This window comes from Eublepharis macularius, chromosome 13, assembly GCF_028583425.1.
Source record: "Eublepharis macularius isolate TG4126 chromosome 13, MPM_Emac_v1.0, whole genome shotgun sequence".
Taxonomy (NCBI): domain Eukaryota; kingdom Metazoa; phylum Chordata; class Lepidosauria; order Squamata; family Eublepharidae; genus Eublepharis; species Eublepharis macularius.
Window position 1 is genome coordinate 22,500,397 of NC_072802.1, and position 15,442 is coordinate 22,515,838.

The window sequence follows — 15,442 nt, forward strand, 5'->3', positions numbered from 1 at the left end:
TACTTTCTCGTTTATCTACCCTTTTTATTGGGCTTTTAATTTAATCAATAAAATAAAAAGTATTCTTGCAAAAAAAGAAACCTAGCCATTTATGGGTGCAGGATTAGGTGGCACTTCCTCTTCTGGAATATTGAATAAATACATGGAGAATTTTATTTATGAAATTTGGAAGCAAGTGGTACCATTCTAAGTGGAAGAGCATTTACTGCAAATGATGGCATGATGTCTTTTGAGAGAGCTTGCTGTGACTTTGCCCTTGATGACCTAGCCTGTGGGTTTTGGTGCTGCAGCGGCAACGTTTTAGGATTATTGTTTTCACAAGGTAGGTACTCATTTATACCACTTTCTTTCCACCTGAAATGCCGGTGTTGGCGGCATGACCGCTTCTGGGTTGAATGCACCTGTGCACCGGTAGGGTTTTAACTAGGCCAATACCATCATGCCCTGCCTGCATTTCATAGAACTATGTTTTAAAAAAAGCTTTAATTTTTCCAAGAAAACACAGTCCATTTGTTTGCTTGGGCCATCAGAGTGAGGTAATTAGCACATACAATGGATCTCTGAAAGTCCCTCTCTGCTGTTTTCAGAGATTCTAAGGTCTGCAACTCTTAGTGAAGGAAAACAAACATGTTTAGACATCTCTCTAGAGAAAAGTAGTTCCAGGTTTATTAAGAGAGTTATGCAAGTGTACATACATACAAATTGATAGGGAACCCAGTCCAGAAACTAGTCATGATGACTATCCGTGGTTTCTAGAGGGAGGAGATTCTAGAGGGAGATTCCATGTGCTGTGGCAGGCAAGTTCAGCTTGCCCTGGTAAGGGCTTCCTATATATTTCATCCATCAGATCCTTGTCCTTCTTTGTGGGCTTTTCTTCTTTTAGCACCAGAAACTGAAAGTGAGATAGAGCAGAACTTCTACAGGCAAGGCGCCAGGAGGTTTTTTTTTTAACATCTTGGTTTACCAGGGGAGGGGGGTGAGACTAATTGCCAGATGCGAGCAGTTTCATCCTCCGAGTTGCCAAGAAAAAAAAATGGTTTGGCGTTCTTGCTTATTTTTGTGCAGCTACGTTTTGTGATTATACACTTCAGTGGGGGCGGCTTTGCCTTTGTTTTGTTTTTTTCTAGGCTGTTTCCCATCAGTGGGCAAAAGCATTCTGCTGACTGTCCAAGACACAGTTTCTACAGCTCCATTTTTCAAAGCAGCTAATCCTATATCCAAATGAAACATGCTCAGAAACCACCATGTTTTTTCCACTCCGGGAAGGGCATGTTGCACACGCTTAGAAGCACTCAGCTCAGGATGCCAGACAGTTTGGAAAATTAATGTTGCAATGTAAGCAACTTTAGTCCCCATTGGTGAGACAGTATAAATGACTAAGATAAATAAAAATCTTAGGGCAGGCTATTCTCCTCTGGATGTGACTCTCTAGCCAGAAGACAGAACCCACTGTGGTAAGTGGATGGGAAGAACACCTTGACAAAAAAATAGCACAAGTAATTAAGCATATATATACAGGCATCAGTTAGCTTTATATCACCAAATTATAAGTAGTGTTAGGAACTACGTTGTTAAAAAGATCTGTTTATACAGCACTGCCAATGTGGAGCTGTTTCTTCTTTCTTGTTGCCTCTCTCCTAACACTGTATACCTTCCAATTGTCCCGTATCACCTAGGATTGTTACATTTACCAAGTGATAATCCTGGATACTACTCCGGAGAGAATTCAGAGCATTAGCCTTCCTTTCCACACCGTGGAGTCAGCCATTATCAGCGTATGCAGTCACAACTCCACCTGCTGTCATAAAAATCAGAAGCAGTATTTCAAGTTATGGTAAAGTATGTACAAGTCCTCTGCTGGAAGAAACGAATGACTGGGGAGGGGTTATTTGGGAAGAATCAAATAGGCCTACTCTTTCTTGAGTGCGTGTAAAGCACTGCTATTTATTCAGCCAGGTTTCTGGGCAAGTTGGAAGGCTATTTCCCCCCTTTTTTCTTAATGTGTAGGCAACACACCCACACACTCCATTCTTTTCTCTGACTGCTATTATTTACTCCTTCACTGAGGAATATACATTTTCTTTTCCAATGTTCAGATTGGAGCAAGATCTCCTAACTTCCCACCAGCAACAGAAAAATAACAATAAACCCTCCTTCTATTCACCACAGAGAGGTGTGTTGCATATTAGTGCCCATTACAGGAAATCCATCAGCCAAAGATTATATATGGGTATATTTACTTGTGTGTGTGACATAGAAAGGATAAACCTTTTTTTCTCCAAGAATGTTCACCTAACTGCACTGCATATGCTTGGCATATATCAGGTAAAATGAACCTCAACCATATCGCTAGGATTTCTGACTTTCATATCCCCACCCCATTAGCGCTCAGATTTCTAAACTCTTACAATATTGTATATACTCTTTAAAAGGAAAAGGGTCAACACTAAAGCCTTCCTGAAATCCTACCCTCTGTCATAGAAGCCTTCCTTCCTCTGTCCCTCTGTCCTCTGATGCATTAAAGCCCTCTGGCCTTTTCATTATTTCATATAGGCTTGACAATATTCAGAAGTCTGAAATGATCCTAATGCAAATTCAGATGTAATTTAATCTGTCATGGAAGCCTTAGTTGTCTCAGGACTGGATGTGGCTATTTAACAATACACTAAGGCCTTTTGCACATGTTTTGAGACTCTCTCTAACCCCTCTATTCCTACAACTTCTAAAAAAATTAAAGCAAAAGTTCTGAGGCTTGTGTATTTAACAGGTAATTGGAGTTACTACCTTTATGTTCAGCTGGTTGTGGTAACTTGGTGGTGATGGCTGCTATGTACTTGACAATCAGCATACTTTTGTTTATTACAGAACAATTCCAGGCTGAGAGTTAACATCCAATGAGCACTGGGTCAAATTAAACCATGATACATTGCCTAGTACAGTGATCCACTGTGGCTACAATAGCTCCTGATTTGATTCATGGCACCTGCTTCTCTTCTGTGCAACAAAACAAAACAGTCCTGGCTTTCTTCTACTTCACACGGGCTGCTTCAGAAGAGCCTCGGAGACATCACCTTTGCACCTGCAGGGAGGCATTCACAAACAGCTGTCTGCATCAAAGGATGCTTTGCTTGGAATGGTTGGCCCCTGCCCCAATAAGCAGCCATTTGTGGCAGGATCCATTACCACATTTCAAATTTTTAAGTGTCCACAAGGCTGGGGAAGGCAGTCTAGTGGACTAGAGGCAAAAAGGCTATGACAGATAACTCCCCCCAGGCCTTTCTTCCTCCTTAACTTTGAAGAGTACCCTGACCTGAATAGCCCAGATTAGCCGGATCTCAGAAGGTAAGTAGGGTCAGCCTTGGTTAGTAATTGGATGGGAGATCTCCAAAGAAAACCAGGATAGCAGAGGCAGGAAATGGCAAACCACCTCTGTTAGTCTCTTGTCATGAAAGCCCCAACAGGGGTTGCTGTAAGCCAGCTATGACTTGACAGCGCTCTCCACCACCATCCTTTAAGGGTAATAAAAGCTGACATGGCGGTGTGCGGTAATCTTCGTGAGAGGCAGTAATCCCCTCAGTCGGAAGAACGCCAGGGCACCCTTTTGGGCCCTCCTCAGGTTGCTAGCTCCAGGTCAGGAAAGAGCTGGAAATCTGGGGAGGGGATGGAGCTCAGCAGGGTATAATCCTATAGAGTCCGCTGTCCCAAGCAGCCACTTCCTCCAGGGGAACTGATTTCTGTCACCTGGAGACCAGTCCTAATTCCGGGAAATCTCCAGCCATCGCCTGGAGGTTGGCAAGTCATATGCATGTCAACGAGTCTCCTTTTCCGGACGGCGCTCCTCGAGACTGAAAGTGCCTTTCGACCCAGTTCAGGCTACTGCGGGGGTAATCAAAGAACACCCAGCCCAGTCTCGTGCTTCGAAACCAGGGCCGAGGCACAATCGCGACGTCGATCTGCGAGCCGTGGGAGGGGCCGCGGCGCGCGTCCCGGGCAACAAAATGGCAACGCCCGCGGGCTGAGGCGCTCGTCTTCCTCCTCGCGCTGGGCTTCGGGCGCGCCCGCCGCTTTTCCCCTCAGAAGAGCCGGTCTCGGCACCGGGCCCTCCCGCTTAGAGGGCGGGGCCGCACCTGCCGACGACTTTCCCCCACCAGCAGCCGGTCTCTGCCTCCGTCCCTCCCTCCCTCCCTGCGGGTCCCCGGCCACATTCGGCTGGACTCTCGACTTCGAAGCCGCCGGGCCATGGCGCTGTCTCGCGCGGAGCGTTACGCGGCCCGCCTGCTGCGCCTGGTGTCGCGCGCCCTGCTGGCGCTGCTGGGGCTGGTCTCGCGCGCCTCCTCCCTCGCCGCCGCCGCCCCCTCCCCTTCGCCGGCGAGCCCCGCCGCCTCCCCCCGGGCCTGGCGCAAAGCCCCCTGCGTCCCGCCGCCGGCCCACGAGCTGTTGCTCCTCTCAGGGGTCCAACTGGCGAGGCGAATTCGCCGTAAGGAGGTAAGGAGAAGGGTGGGTGATGGCTTAGCCATCCTTCGGGGGCCCGGTGACGGAAAGCCGCCCCGCAGAGGCTTCTGGGAGATGTAGTGAAAAGCAGGGAAGGGGGGAGTCCTGCACCTGCCAGGAGCGGTGCCAAGCTCCAGGACGGGCCTGGAGATCTCCCGATCGGCAGGCCACAAAGATCAGTTTCCCCTGCTTTAGAGGGTAGACTCTCTGTAGCATAGCGATTAAGTGGTTGGGTTGCAAGTTAACACTCTGCTGGTTTGACTCTCACTACTGCCACAAGCTCAGCAGGTGGCCTCGGGTAAGCCACTCCTCCTAGCCCCAGCTGGATTGTGGGGATAGTGATAACACTTGACTTTGTTCACCACTCTAAATGGGCCACTAATCTGTTTAGAAGAGCAGTGTACAAGTGCCGTTATTGTTACAGACTGCTGCTCTGCAGGTGACCTTGGGTAAGCCGCTCTTCTCAGCCCCGGCTCCTCTGCTGGATTATGAGGATAATGATAGCACTGCCTTTGTTCACCACTCTGAGTGGTTCACCACTTATCTGTTTAAAAGAACAGTATATAATTGTTATGCCAATATAGATTAAAATCATATGCCAATAATCAATACTGAACAATACTAGGCCTAGCTTCTGTACTCTCTAGATGAACTTTTAAACTTTGCATGAACTTTCAGTGTATTTTTCTATGTGTAAGGTAATTCAGCAGGTGTGCTTTCATCCTTTCACAATTAATTAAAATAGTGGACTCTACCGAGATTGATGTTCCTCTGTCAGAGATTCAACCAATGGTGATCGCCCAACTTAACTTTTTCTTGACACTTGTCAGAGATTTATAGTATTCTCTTGCAGATCAGACTATGACATAATTTTTAACTAATTGGAAGGCTGTACTATGAAATTATGGATATTCAGTGAAGTGTCAAACCAATCAATATTTGTTTGTGCTATCATGTGAATAGACCCTAAATATTTGCATATGATTAGGTATATAATTGCAAACACAGAAAGAATAAGCAGGGTACTGATGGAAGAGATATCTTGGGAGAATCTAGGTGAGAACCTATTTCTACCTATGTATTTCATAGAAACTTTGAGCAATGTTAAACTTAGGATTTATTAAGAAATGTTAGTGAACTTATTTCTTATTGCCTTTCTATGTTCTGTTGTTACAGGATTCATATTAATAGCCATTTATATTTTGATTACTTGCTTCATTAAAAAACTAGGGTATATTTTCAATAAAGTGAAATAAACTCTAGATTGGTGTCTGTGTGTTTGATAAGGAGTTGCAAAGCAATATTGAACCCTATATAAATAAATGTACTGATAAACAGCTGGTTCAAAGAACTTATCTGTTTGACAGGTCTAAAGACTAACTGCTTTCGGCTTCCCCGGAGAGAGATCCATCTTTCTCCTGGCAAGTTGAAGCTTGGTTTTAGACACGGGCAACCATCCCGTTACATAATCATAGTTATTATTATCCCTGCTAAGGTCCCTCCCTTAGGTTGCCAACCTCCAGGTGGTGGCTGAAGATCTCCTGGAAGTAACAGGCCACAGAGTTCAGAGTGATTTCCCCCCACATATCTGAAGAAGTGACAGGGTTGCCAGGTTGCTCAAGCAGCTGGCGGGCAGTGGAGGTGGGGGGGTGGATGGAATCCTGTGCATGTGGACTTCAGTATCCTAACAGCATCACTTCCAGTAGTGAGTGACATCATCATGTTGCCACTGCGCCAGAACTGCTCTGGGTTTTGCCCATATACCAGGTCTTCACTTGCTGATGTAGTGACAGCATTTCTGGGCATACAGAAAGTGATATTGCCATGTGCTCTGCAGGCAGGCTGTGTCTAGGCTTCTTTTGAGTGAGGCCTCAGGCTTGGATGGCTAGTCTTAAGACACAGACTGGAGCTTGGAGCCCAGGGCTTGTGCCTAGTGGACCAGTGGAGCCAGCAAAGCAGGTTTAGAGCTAATCTGGCTCATCTGCACTTGCTAGCAGGTTTTCCTGCCAGGATCCTGTGAGGAATTACCACTCTCAGCACTACAAGGAGACTGCGTGCAGCCAGTCTGGCACTTTGCCTCCTTTGTGCCACCTCTGCCTTCCTCTACCATCAGAGTCGAAGAGGGTCCTGGGAAGACGCAGGCTCGAGTTCAAGTCCTACCAGGAGGCATAACACCTAACTTGTGTGTTGGTGGCATAGTTTCTCTTTCAGGCTCTGTCAGGGTGGCCTCTAGTGTTGCTAGTTCATTCTCGGCAGGTGCCTCTGCGGTGCTGAGCCCTCCCTGGTCACACTGGTCCTCCTCAGCCACCGACTTGGGCTCCTCAGGCTACTCCCCTGAGGATTCTGAGTCCAGGGTCCTGAGATGATCTGAGGGGGTCTTGACAATGTCACCTGGAAGGGCTCATGGCAACTGGGTAAGTCCCTCATTTCTTCCTCTACTGGCCAGCAGAGCAGCGGGGAGGAGGGGCACCTGGGGGCAGGAATTCCCTGTCCCAGCTGGGAGTCTGCCACCCCTAAGAAGGGAGCTCTGGCTCACAGAACCTCATTTTGAAATAAATCTCGTCTTTAAGGCGCCGCTGGACTTTTGTTTTATTTTGCCTTTGCCACCCACTCATAATTCTTATGGATTGATCATATTTTGGAAACTTTGTTGATAAGATACAGAATGTTTATTAAAGACTGAATTGGTGTTTAGAACACCTACTTCCCTCCCCCCCTTCAAATGTGGACGAAGCCATCTGTCATACACTGAAAACTCATTATGAATGAAGTTTGGCTGTATTTGGGAGTGAGGGAAGGGGGAAGTCTGTCAGCAACCTTCAGTTGGTCCTTTTGAGTTCCAGAAATAGGTGTTTGAGGAGAAAAGAGATTCCTGGAAACAGCAAAGAGCAATGGCAAGTACATGCTGCTGTTGTTATTAATCGACTAAGATGCCCTGTTGGAATAAAATGCATAATGTTATCTTGCTTCTCATATATCCCATTTGCCATACCAGGAAAACCTGAAATTCTTGTGTAGGATGATAATGAGGCATAATGGCAATTTGGTATTGGTTTCCTGTTTTCCATCTTCTTTAATAACTGAAACAACAACGCCAACACTCAAAGAGTACTTGTGCGCTTCATAAAACAGTCCTTGCAACAATTGTATAAGGTAGATAAGTATTATTTCCATATTTTGGCTGAGAATGAGAGAACTCCTGAAGCGCCAGTTCATATCAGAAAAATGATTCAAAAGAAGCACTCCCTGTAGCATAACTCGTCAGCCACTAGCTGTCCCAGCTGCATGTAAGATATTCAGTGAGATACTCATGGTGACACTGTGATTGCAATAGGTCGTTCGTCATCCTTGTTTTGTTCTGTGGCCACTGCGATGGTCTGAGTTGTCCACCGTTTGACAGTTGAAAAACTGGCAATTGTGGTTGCCGCTGTCTCCAAACCAGTGAAAGCATCGGCCGTTCTGTACAGCATCCCAACTCATTTTGTGAGTGTTTAAGGTCTGATGAAGAATAACAGTGCTGTTTGGCAACTCTCCTAGGCCTTCTTGTCAGGGTTCAATCTGTAACTCAGTCCCAAACCTGATCCCATAATTAAGACATTGGCCTGGAATTAAAGGGACTAATAAAAACTTGGCTCCATATGCCCAAGAGTATAGAGGTGTAATTGGCATGAAGGCGTGATGAGCCTCTAGAACCTCTCCTGTTTTTGAAACTTTTCCTGTCGCCTCCCAGTGCATGGTATGCTCTGAAGCCAAAGTTGGTTACATTCTTTGAGCAGTGCCTCATCTTTTGACCTGGTAGCTCCATCAGAAGCAAGACAGCCATGCAGAAGTCTGCAAGAAGAATGTGCTCCACCTTGTCTTTAAAAAAGAGGCCATTGCTTATCTTACCCTGTAAATGGGTAGGATCTATAGACATGGCTCCCAGCGGGTGGCATGGCCTGCCCGAAAAGATCAGGAAGGGGGCTGCCATACTTCTTTCTTTCCACATGATGTACTGTATAACACAGAATTGTTTTTATGAAGGGAATAGGGTTGTAGTTTTAATATCTGGCATTTTATAAAGGGAATAGGGTTATAGTTTTAATATCTGGGTGGGGAAATTAAATATTTGTTTTGCTTAGTTTATTGTCTATATCACTATTTTTGTTTTCTAATTTTGTAGTCCAGATTTATCGCACTCTGTTCTGTATATTATACTGTTTTACGGCATTGTTCTCCATTTTTAATCTTGTTTTATTGCCGTTTGTTGCATGTATGTAGTGCCATCTTTTACATTGTTTTCTAATTTTGCAATCCAGTCTTAATTATTGATATTGCTGTTTTTATTGTCATTATTACACTGTTTTAAAATTAGGTGAACTGTAGCTCGTCTCAGCGAGAAAAACAAATCATAAATGAATGAAATAAATGAAGTTTTGTTCGGGACTGCGTCTGCAGGTGGAAGACAGCTAATTTCATACAGTGCAATCCTAAGAATTTCAATGGGCTTAGACTGGAGCAAGGCTTTTTTCCAGCAGGAACGTGGGGGAACGGAGTTCCAGAACCTCTTGAAAATGGTCACATGGCTGGTGGCCCCGCCCCCTGATCTCCAGACAGAGGGGGGTTTAGATTGCCCTCTGCGCCGCCGAGCGGCGCGGAGGGCAATCTAAACTCCCCTCTGTCTGGAGATCAGGGGGTGGGGCCACCAGCCATGTGACCATTTTCTCTTAGGGCAACCCACTGAGTTCCACCACCTCTTTTCCCAGAAAAAAAGCCCTGAACTGGAGTAACTCTTCATAGGATTGCACTGATAGAGTCATAGAGCTGGAAAAGACCCCAAGGGTCATCTTCACAATACAGGAAATTCACAGTCCCCCCTCCCCAGTGATTCCTGTGCAACACCCAAATGAAGGCAAAACATCTGATATGACTTTAAATCTTGCTGGGTAACTTGGCAGGATTCCTGAATTACATACACAAGTATGCATATGTTTGTAACTTTTATAAAGAAGTCTCCACACACTAAAAATAGCACTGTCTCCCCCCCCTAGGGATGTAAAAATTCTAGAAATATTGAAACCATAGAAAGCCAGGGGAAAAAACGGTAGGGGAAAATTGAAATATATGCAGTACTTTATTATTGACAAAATTTATTTTACTGTTTCAGCAAGATAAAATGCAATATTTATAACTTAGCAAATAACATTTTACTGCCATACTTACAGAATTTTGAAATATAAATACCTCAGTTTTCTACACACAAAATTATGAATATAATTCTAGAGAGAACTGCAATATACAGTACTCTTTGCTACCTTAGCGCATATACCCTCTGTGAGGCATCTGAGAGGGAGGAAAAATAAGTTGATGGGGGGGGGGGGGAACTGTATTCCAGAAAAAATGTATTATTTGGACAGAAATATCTTACATAGTCGCAATAATGCTAAGTATATTTGATATCAAATTTTATAACATTGGAAAAATCTGCAGGTTATCTTACATAAAATTTTTTATATTACATATTTAAAGTGAGTAACATTTTGTCTTAAAAATCATGCCATTCATTTTAAAGGAGAAACATATCACAGGAGGTCCCTCCACTCTTTGGCACTGCCACAGAACAAATTTCAACAGGAAAAAATGGAAAAAAATTCAGTTTTTAAAAACTAAAAACTAAAGTCCCCGGGGATGACCTTTTTCTCTTGGACCATCACATCTTCAGCTTAGGGAGTCAATATCTTATTTGGTGGTGTTGGCTCGATTTTTTTTGTTTGTTTTAGGCTTTTTAAGAGGAGAAAGAACGAGTTGCCAAACGAAAAAGAGGGTCAAGTGCCTACATTTTACCTGTTGTACAGCAAAGTTTTATCAAGCGCAGCCTGGAATTCATGCATACGAAAAGCCACACCTGAATACCCTCATAATATGTAGCACTTCACAAAAATTCCACTGCTATACAGTTATTAAAGCACAGACGATCTGCTTTCTTTTTCTGTGGTTACTGTACAGACGAACATCCTGCAAAAATTAAAAAGTGAGTTTCAGGTGCAATTCAATGCTGGTTGCAAATCTGCAAAGGTTGCAGACGGCCAGGGTAGACTTTGGACACTAGCGAAGAGTGTTCCCTGCCGCTTGATCATTGAGGCTATTCAGAAGAGTCATCTGATCTTTATTCATCACGTACAGTGTTGTCTTCCTTATTCCTTCTCATGGCCAGTTTCCAGAAACTTGTTAGGATGTGGCAGGAACTGAAAATGGCAAACCCGACTAGTAACCGCCTGTATCTGTGGTATCCTGCTATGGCCGTGTGGATTAGTGCTCAGGGTAAACAGAACCGGAGCAGAAATGTGTGAAGTTGACACAAACTGACTCATCAAATGCAGCCGTGCAAAACGGTTGACTGTCAGGTTGATACAATTTACCCTGCAGACATTCTTCACTTGAACACAGTACCTGATTTTTGAGAATAGCCTCTGGGACTTGTGGACTTTCTTGAAGTGGGTGAAGGCTTAAGGAAGCCAGCACCAAGTTGCAAGGGATCAGTAACTGATAACAGTGGGCAGCATGAGCCACTGGCCTCTCCTTGAAATCCATTCTGACCAGCAGCATCCATTTCTCTGGTCATCCCCATTGAGGTTGTTTGCCTTCGCCTTTATGCTCAGAGTGGGGATTTAGTTATCACTTCATTTTATTTAGCACACTGTATATCACTGTTTCACCAAAATATTCAAGCTGTTGCAGGCGGGGGGGGGGGGGGAGATTTTATTTTTAATGACTGGCCAAAATTTATCCAGTGACCTTCATGGCTGGGGTGAGTGTGTTGCACCTAGGTTTTCCTGGTCCAGAGCCAGCACTCTTATCTACCACATCACACTGTCTGCCAACCAAATATTATCAGGGAGGAGTTGTAGCTTAGTGGAAGAGCCTCTGCTTTGCACGTGGAAGGCCCCAGGTTCAAGCCCCAGCATCCTCAGTTAAGAGGACCCAGTAGTAGGTGACGTGAAAGACCTCTGCCTGAGACCCTGGAGTCAGGGTGGATCAAAATCAGTGATTTTTTTAAAAAAATAAAAAATAGGTTTTTTAAAAATTTAAATTGGATTTTTTAAAATTTAAATTGGATTTTTGTAATAAAATGTTTTTGAGAAAAAAATCTATCTAACGATACAGTTAGCCATGTTAGTCTGTAGTAGCAAAATCAAAAAGAGTCCAGTAGCACCTTTAAGACTAACCAATTTTATTGTAGCATAAGCTTTTGAGAATCAAGTTCTCTTCGTCAGATGCATGGAACAGAAACTGGTCAAATATAGAAGAGGAGGGGGGAGGAGGGGAGGAGAGAGAAGAGGCAATGGGGGGGGGGGGAGAGGGAGGGTGCAACCAAAACATTCCTTTGCCAGTAAATGTAAACATCTCCTTTTGGAGTGGAGATTAATTGGCTTGTGTGAGGCTTCAAAGGAGTTTGCCGTGTTGGTTTGTAGCAACAAAACAACCAGACCATCCAATTCCAATGTAGTATAATTCTCTTTGTCAGATGCATCTGATGGGGAGAGCTGTGGTTATCGAAGGCTTATACTACATTGGAATTGGATGGTCTGGTTGTTTTGCTGCTACAAACCAACACGGCAAACTCCTTTGAAGCCTCACACAAGCCAATTAATCTCCACTCCAAAAGGAGATGTTTACATTTACTGGCAAATGAATGTTTTGGTTGAACCCTCCCTCTCCCCCCCCAATTGCATCTTCTCTCTCCTCCCCCCCTCCCCCCTCCTCTTCTATATTTGACCAGTTTCTGTTCCATGCATCTGACGAAGAGAACTTGATTCTCAAAAGCTTATGCTACAATAAAATTGGTAAGTCTTAAAGGTGCTACTGGACTCTTTTTGATTTTATCTAAAGATAGTTTGTATTTAAGATAGATTATAGTCCAAAGGTTATAATTGTGAAATAAGGATTTGTTTTTAATTATGTAGCATGAGGCTGTATATTCATGCAATGTTTAAATTTTTGGTAAACGAATTCCATTAATCTATTCACAATGTCATGCTCTTCCAGAGGTTTCTGTAAGATTATTAGGCAATTTTTCTTTATAAAAGATATTATCACAGATGCTTGGTTTTATGGTTCTCAAAACTGTGAATTTGTGTCTGCAGAGATCACGTCTCTTCTTTACAGCAAAAAGGTTATAAAATAAACATGCACAGTTGAGAAAAAGACCTTAATCCCATCGTTCCTTTGCAAATCTTTGTACACAGAACCAACCCCTTACCTCTTAAGCGCTAAGTTTCAAAAAAATTCAATGAATAGAAGATGGTTGGGAGTAGAATAGATCTGCACAAGAAGCTAAGTGTGAGGAGTCTCTATGTAGAAAAGAAAGATTTAAATGTAGTCTTACTGACTAGTGATTTAAATCATGTTTTAAATTGATTCGATTTAAATCAAATCCACCCTGCCGGGAGTGCTGCTGCCACTCTGAGTAGACAACACTGCCCTTGATGGACTGATGGTCTGATTCAGTCTAAGGCAGATTCGTGTGTGATCTTTTATATAAATCAAAGCTTTAAAGTACAGAGTTAAAAAGCTCCACCACCACTCTGAACACGAGCTAGCCCGGTAGTGGGAAAAATACATTTAATCATTTTCTTATCCCATGCAGGTGACATGTGTAAGTGTCATTGAAACTTACATTGGGAGGATTAAAGAAGTCAACCCACTGATCAATGCAGTTGTCAAGGACAGGTGAGAGCCAGAAAAAGAAATCCAGACTTCCTGTTCAACAGGTTTGGAATTTGGGGAGAGAGAGAGAGGCGCGTGTGGTGCTCCGCTTGAGGCTCTCTGTTATTTCTGACATTGAACTGTTTTGTCAGAACACAGAATGCTTTGAAACACTCTGTTACATTTGCTATACGATCACAGCCAAAGTGGCTAATTTGCAGGCTGCTGTATCCCCATGAAGGGCTTCTCAGTCCTTTCAGTGACCTTGGACATTATGTTTTCAAACTAAGAACGTGCTGCTGCATCAGAAAAAAACATAAGAAAGAGCCCTGCCGGATCAGACCAGCGGTCCATCTAGTGCAGCATTCTGTTTCATACAGCAGCCAACCATTGCCCTGGAGGGTCAACACACGGGGCACAGAGATGCCAAAGCCTTTCCCCAGTGTTGCCTCCTGGCATCGGTAGTCAGATGTGTATTGCCTCTGAACACTGAGCTTCCTTTTAGTCACCATGGCTGGTAGCCATTGATGGGACCTCTCTTCCACGAATCTCTCTTAATCCGCTTTTAAAGCTGTCTGTGCTTGCTGCCATCACTGTGTCCTTGGGCAGCAAAGTCCACACTTGAGTTAAGAAGTATTTCCGTTTGTCCATCCTGAATCTCTTGCCCATCAGCTTCATTGGATGCCTTCAAGTTTTGCTCATTTGGGAGAAGGAGAAAAAATTCTGTGCCCACTTCCCTTGTAACTGAGTATTCTGTCTCCCACAACAATTGGTTAGAAGCTTTGGGATGCTTACAAGCACAGGATGAAAGAAAAAGCCATTCCCCACACTCTTTGTGTCCAGCATGTCTTATTCAGAAGTTCTATACATTTAAGTGTTTGGTTATCCCCCTTGTCTAGGCTTATCTTTCAGAAATCCTGTTTATAAAAGGCGAGTAGTGCGGGATGCCATTGAATAGTCTGGCAGTGCCTACTGTAATTTTTCAAAAATGGGTAGCGTAGCCTCTCCCTGCTGAATTCTGTTTAATCTGGGGGTGCATCACGTGAAGAGGCACCTGTTCCCCTTCCACACTACAACAGTCCTTTTCTGCTAAAAACTTTCAAAGCTTTGGACCTATTTTGTGCCCAAGAACCGGAGCAGAACTGCACATCTCATCTGACACAAAGCTGGGGTTTGGGTTCTGTTCGTCTTGAGTTCAGCTGCTACCCTCTTTAATGCTCAGTGAAGGGGTCTGAAGAGGTTGCCAGAGGATGCTGACAGCTGCAGATCTGCTCTTGCTCCCCTTCCTGAAGCTCTGCTCCCACTTCACTGCTGACTGAACCCAAAGTAGAAATTTGGCAGAAGCATGGGAGCGGGGAAGGGCCGGCATCATCAGAGAGGCGGGTCAGGGTACAGCTGGAGACTGACCGGTTTTCTCTCTCCTAATCCAACCGTCCCTCCTAGGTTCGAGGCAGCCCTGCAGGAGGCCCATCAGGTTGACAAGTTGGTCTCTGAAGGCCACGATGATGAAGAGTCACTGCAGGAAAAGTTCCCCTTCCTCGGGGTCCCTGTCTCCATCAAAGAGGCCTTTGCGCTGCATGGTATGTACTTTTGCGTATCCTTCTTCACCTAGTCTCTGACTGTCCTCTGCAGCCGTTGCTTCCTTTGTTCTATCCTCTTGCCTTATCTTACTAGCAGCTCACTTTTCTTTACTCCTGTCCGATGGGATGGGCCTGACTGGTAGAACTCGTCTTTCTTCTCAGCCTTGTCACTGCATTACTAAAATGAATATTTCATAGTCCCTAACTACCTACTACCTTTTGACCCTGCCTTTCCTGCCAGAAGCTGGTGGAAGTGCTGTACATGATTCTCTTTTCCCCTCTTATTTTAATTTCGTGTGACAGGCGAAGGGGTGGGCAAAGCACCCTGCAGCTCCCAAGTGGAGCTTCAGCAGCTAATAGCTGCTGAGGGTTGGGAAGCTGAGAATGAACCGTTGAGTTTTGACAGTTAACGAGACACCTGGAGATGAGAGTTGAGGGGGTTGGCCTCAGCAGGAGAGAGGGCTGAGCGCCACCTGCATAGGGGGAAGGGTTTTTCATTAAAGCTGCAGCCTGAAGAACACTTTCCAGGAAGTAAGCCCATAGAAGAAAATGGAACTTCTGAGCAGATCTGTTTCGGATTACTCCCTGAGTCAGATTATACTTTCCAGGGAATTGAGTAGAAAACGTGCTACTGAGTTGCCATGGCTATGCTGTGTGACTTATGGACCAAAGTTATTCAAGGAAGG

The 15,442-nt window shown here is 44.5% G+C and overlaps 1 protein-coding gene and 1 long non-coding RNA gene across 2 annotated transcripts in view; one reads left to right on the top strand and one right to left on the bottom strand.

The window, feature by feature from the left end:
• Positions 1–642: 642 nt before the first annotated feature.
• LOC129341568 (uncharacterized) lies at positions 643–3,975 on the bottom strand. Its single transcript, XR_008598129.1, has 2 exons — positions 2,785–3,975; positions 643–1,798 (listed from the first exon to the last, which is right to left on the bottom strand). It is a non-coding gene; the product is annotated as an uncharacterized LOC129341568 (long non-coding RNA).
• A 130-nt stretch (positions 3,976–4,105) lies between these two features.
• The window catches only part of FAAH2 (fatty acid amide hydrolase 2), a 31,347-nt gene continuing 20,010 nt past the window's right edge, over positions 4,106–15,442 (top strand). Inside the window, exons 1-3 of the mRNA XM_054996831.1 lie at positions 4,106–4,485; positions 13,118–13,200; positions 14,620–14,756. Coding sequence (XP_054852806.1) covers positions 4,240–4,485; positions 13,118–13,200; positions 14,620–14,756 — 466 coding nt within the window. The 5' untranslated portion in view covers positions 4,106–4,239. The remainder of the gene's footprint in view (positions 4,486–13,117; positions 13,201–14,619; positions 14,757–15,442) is intronic.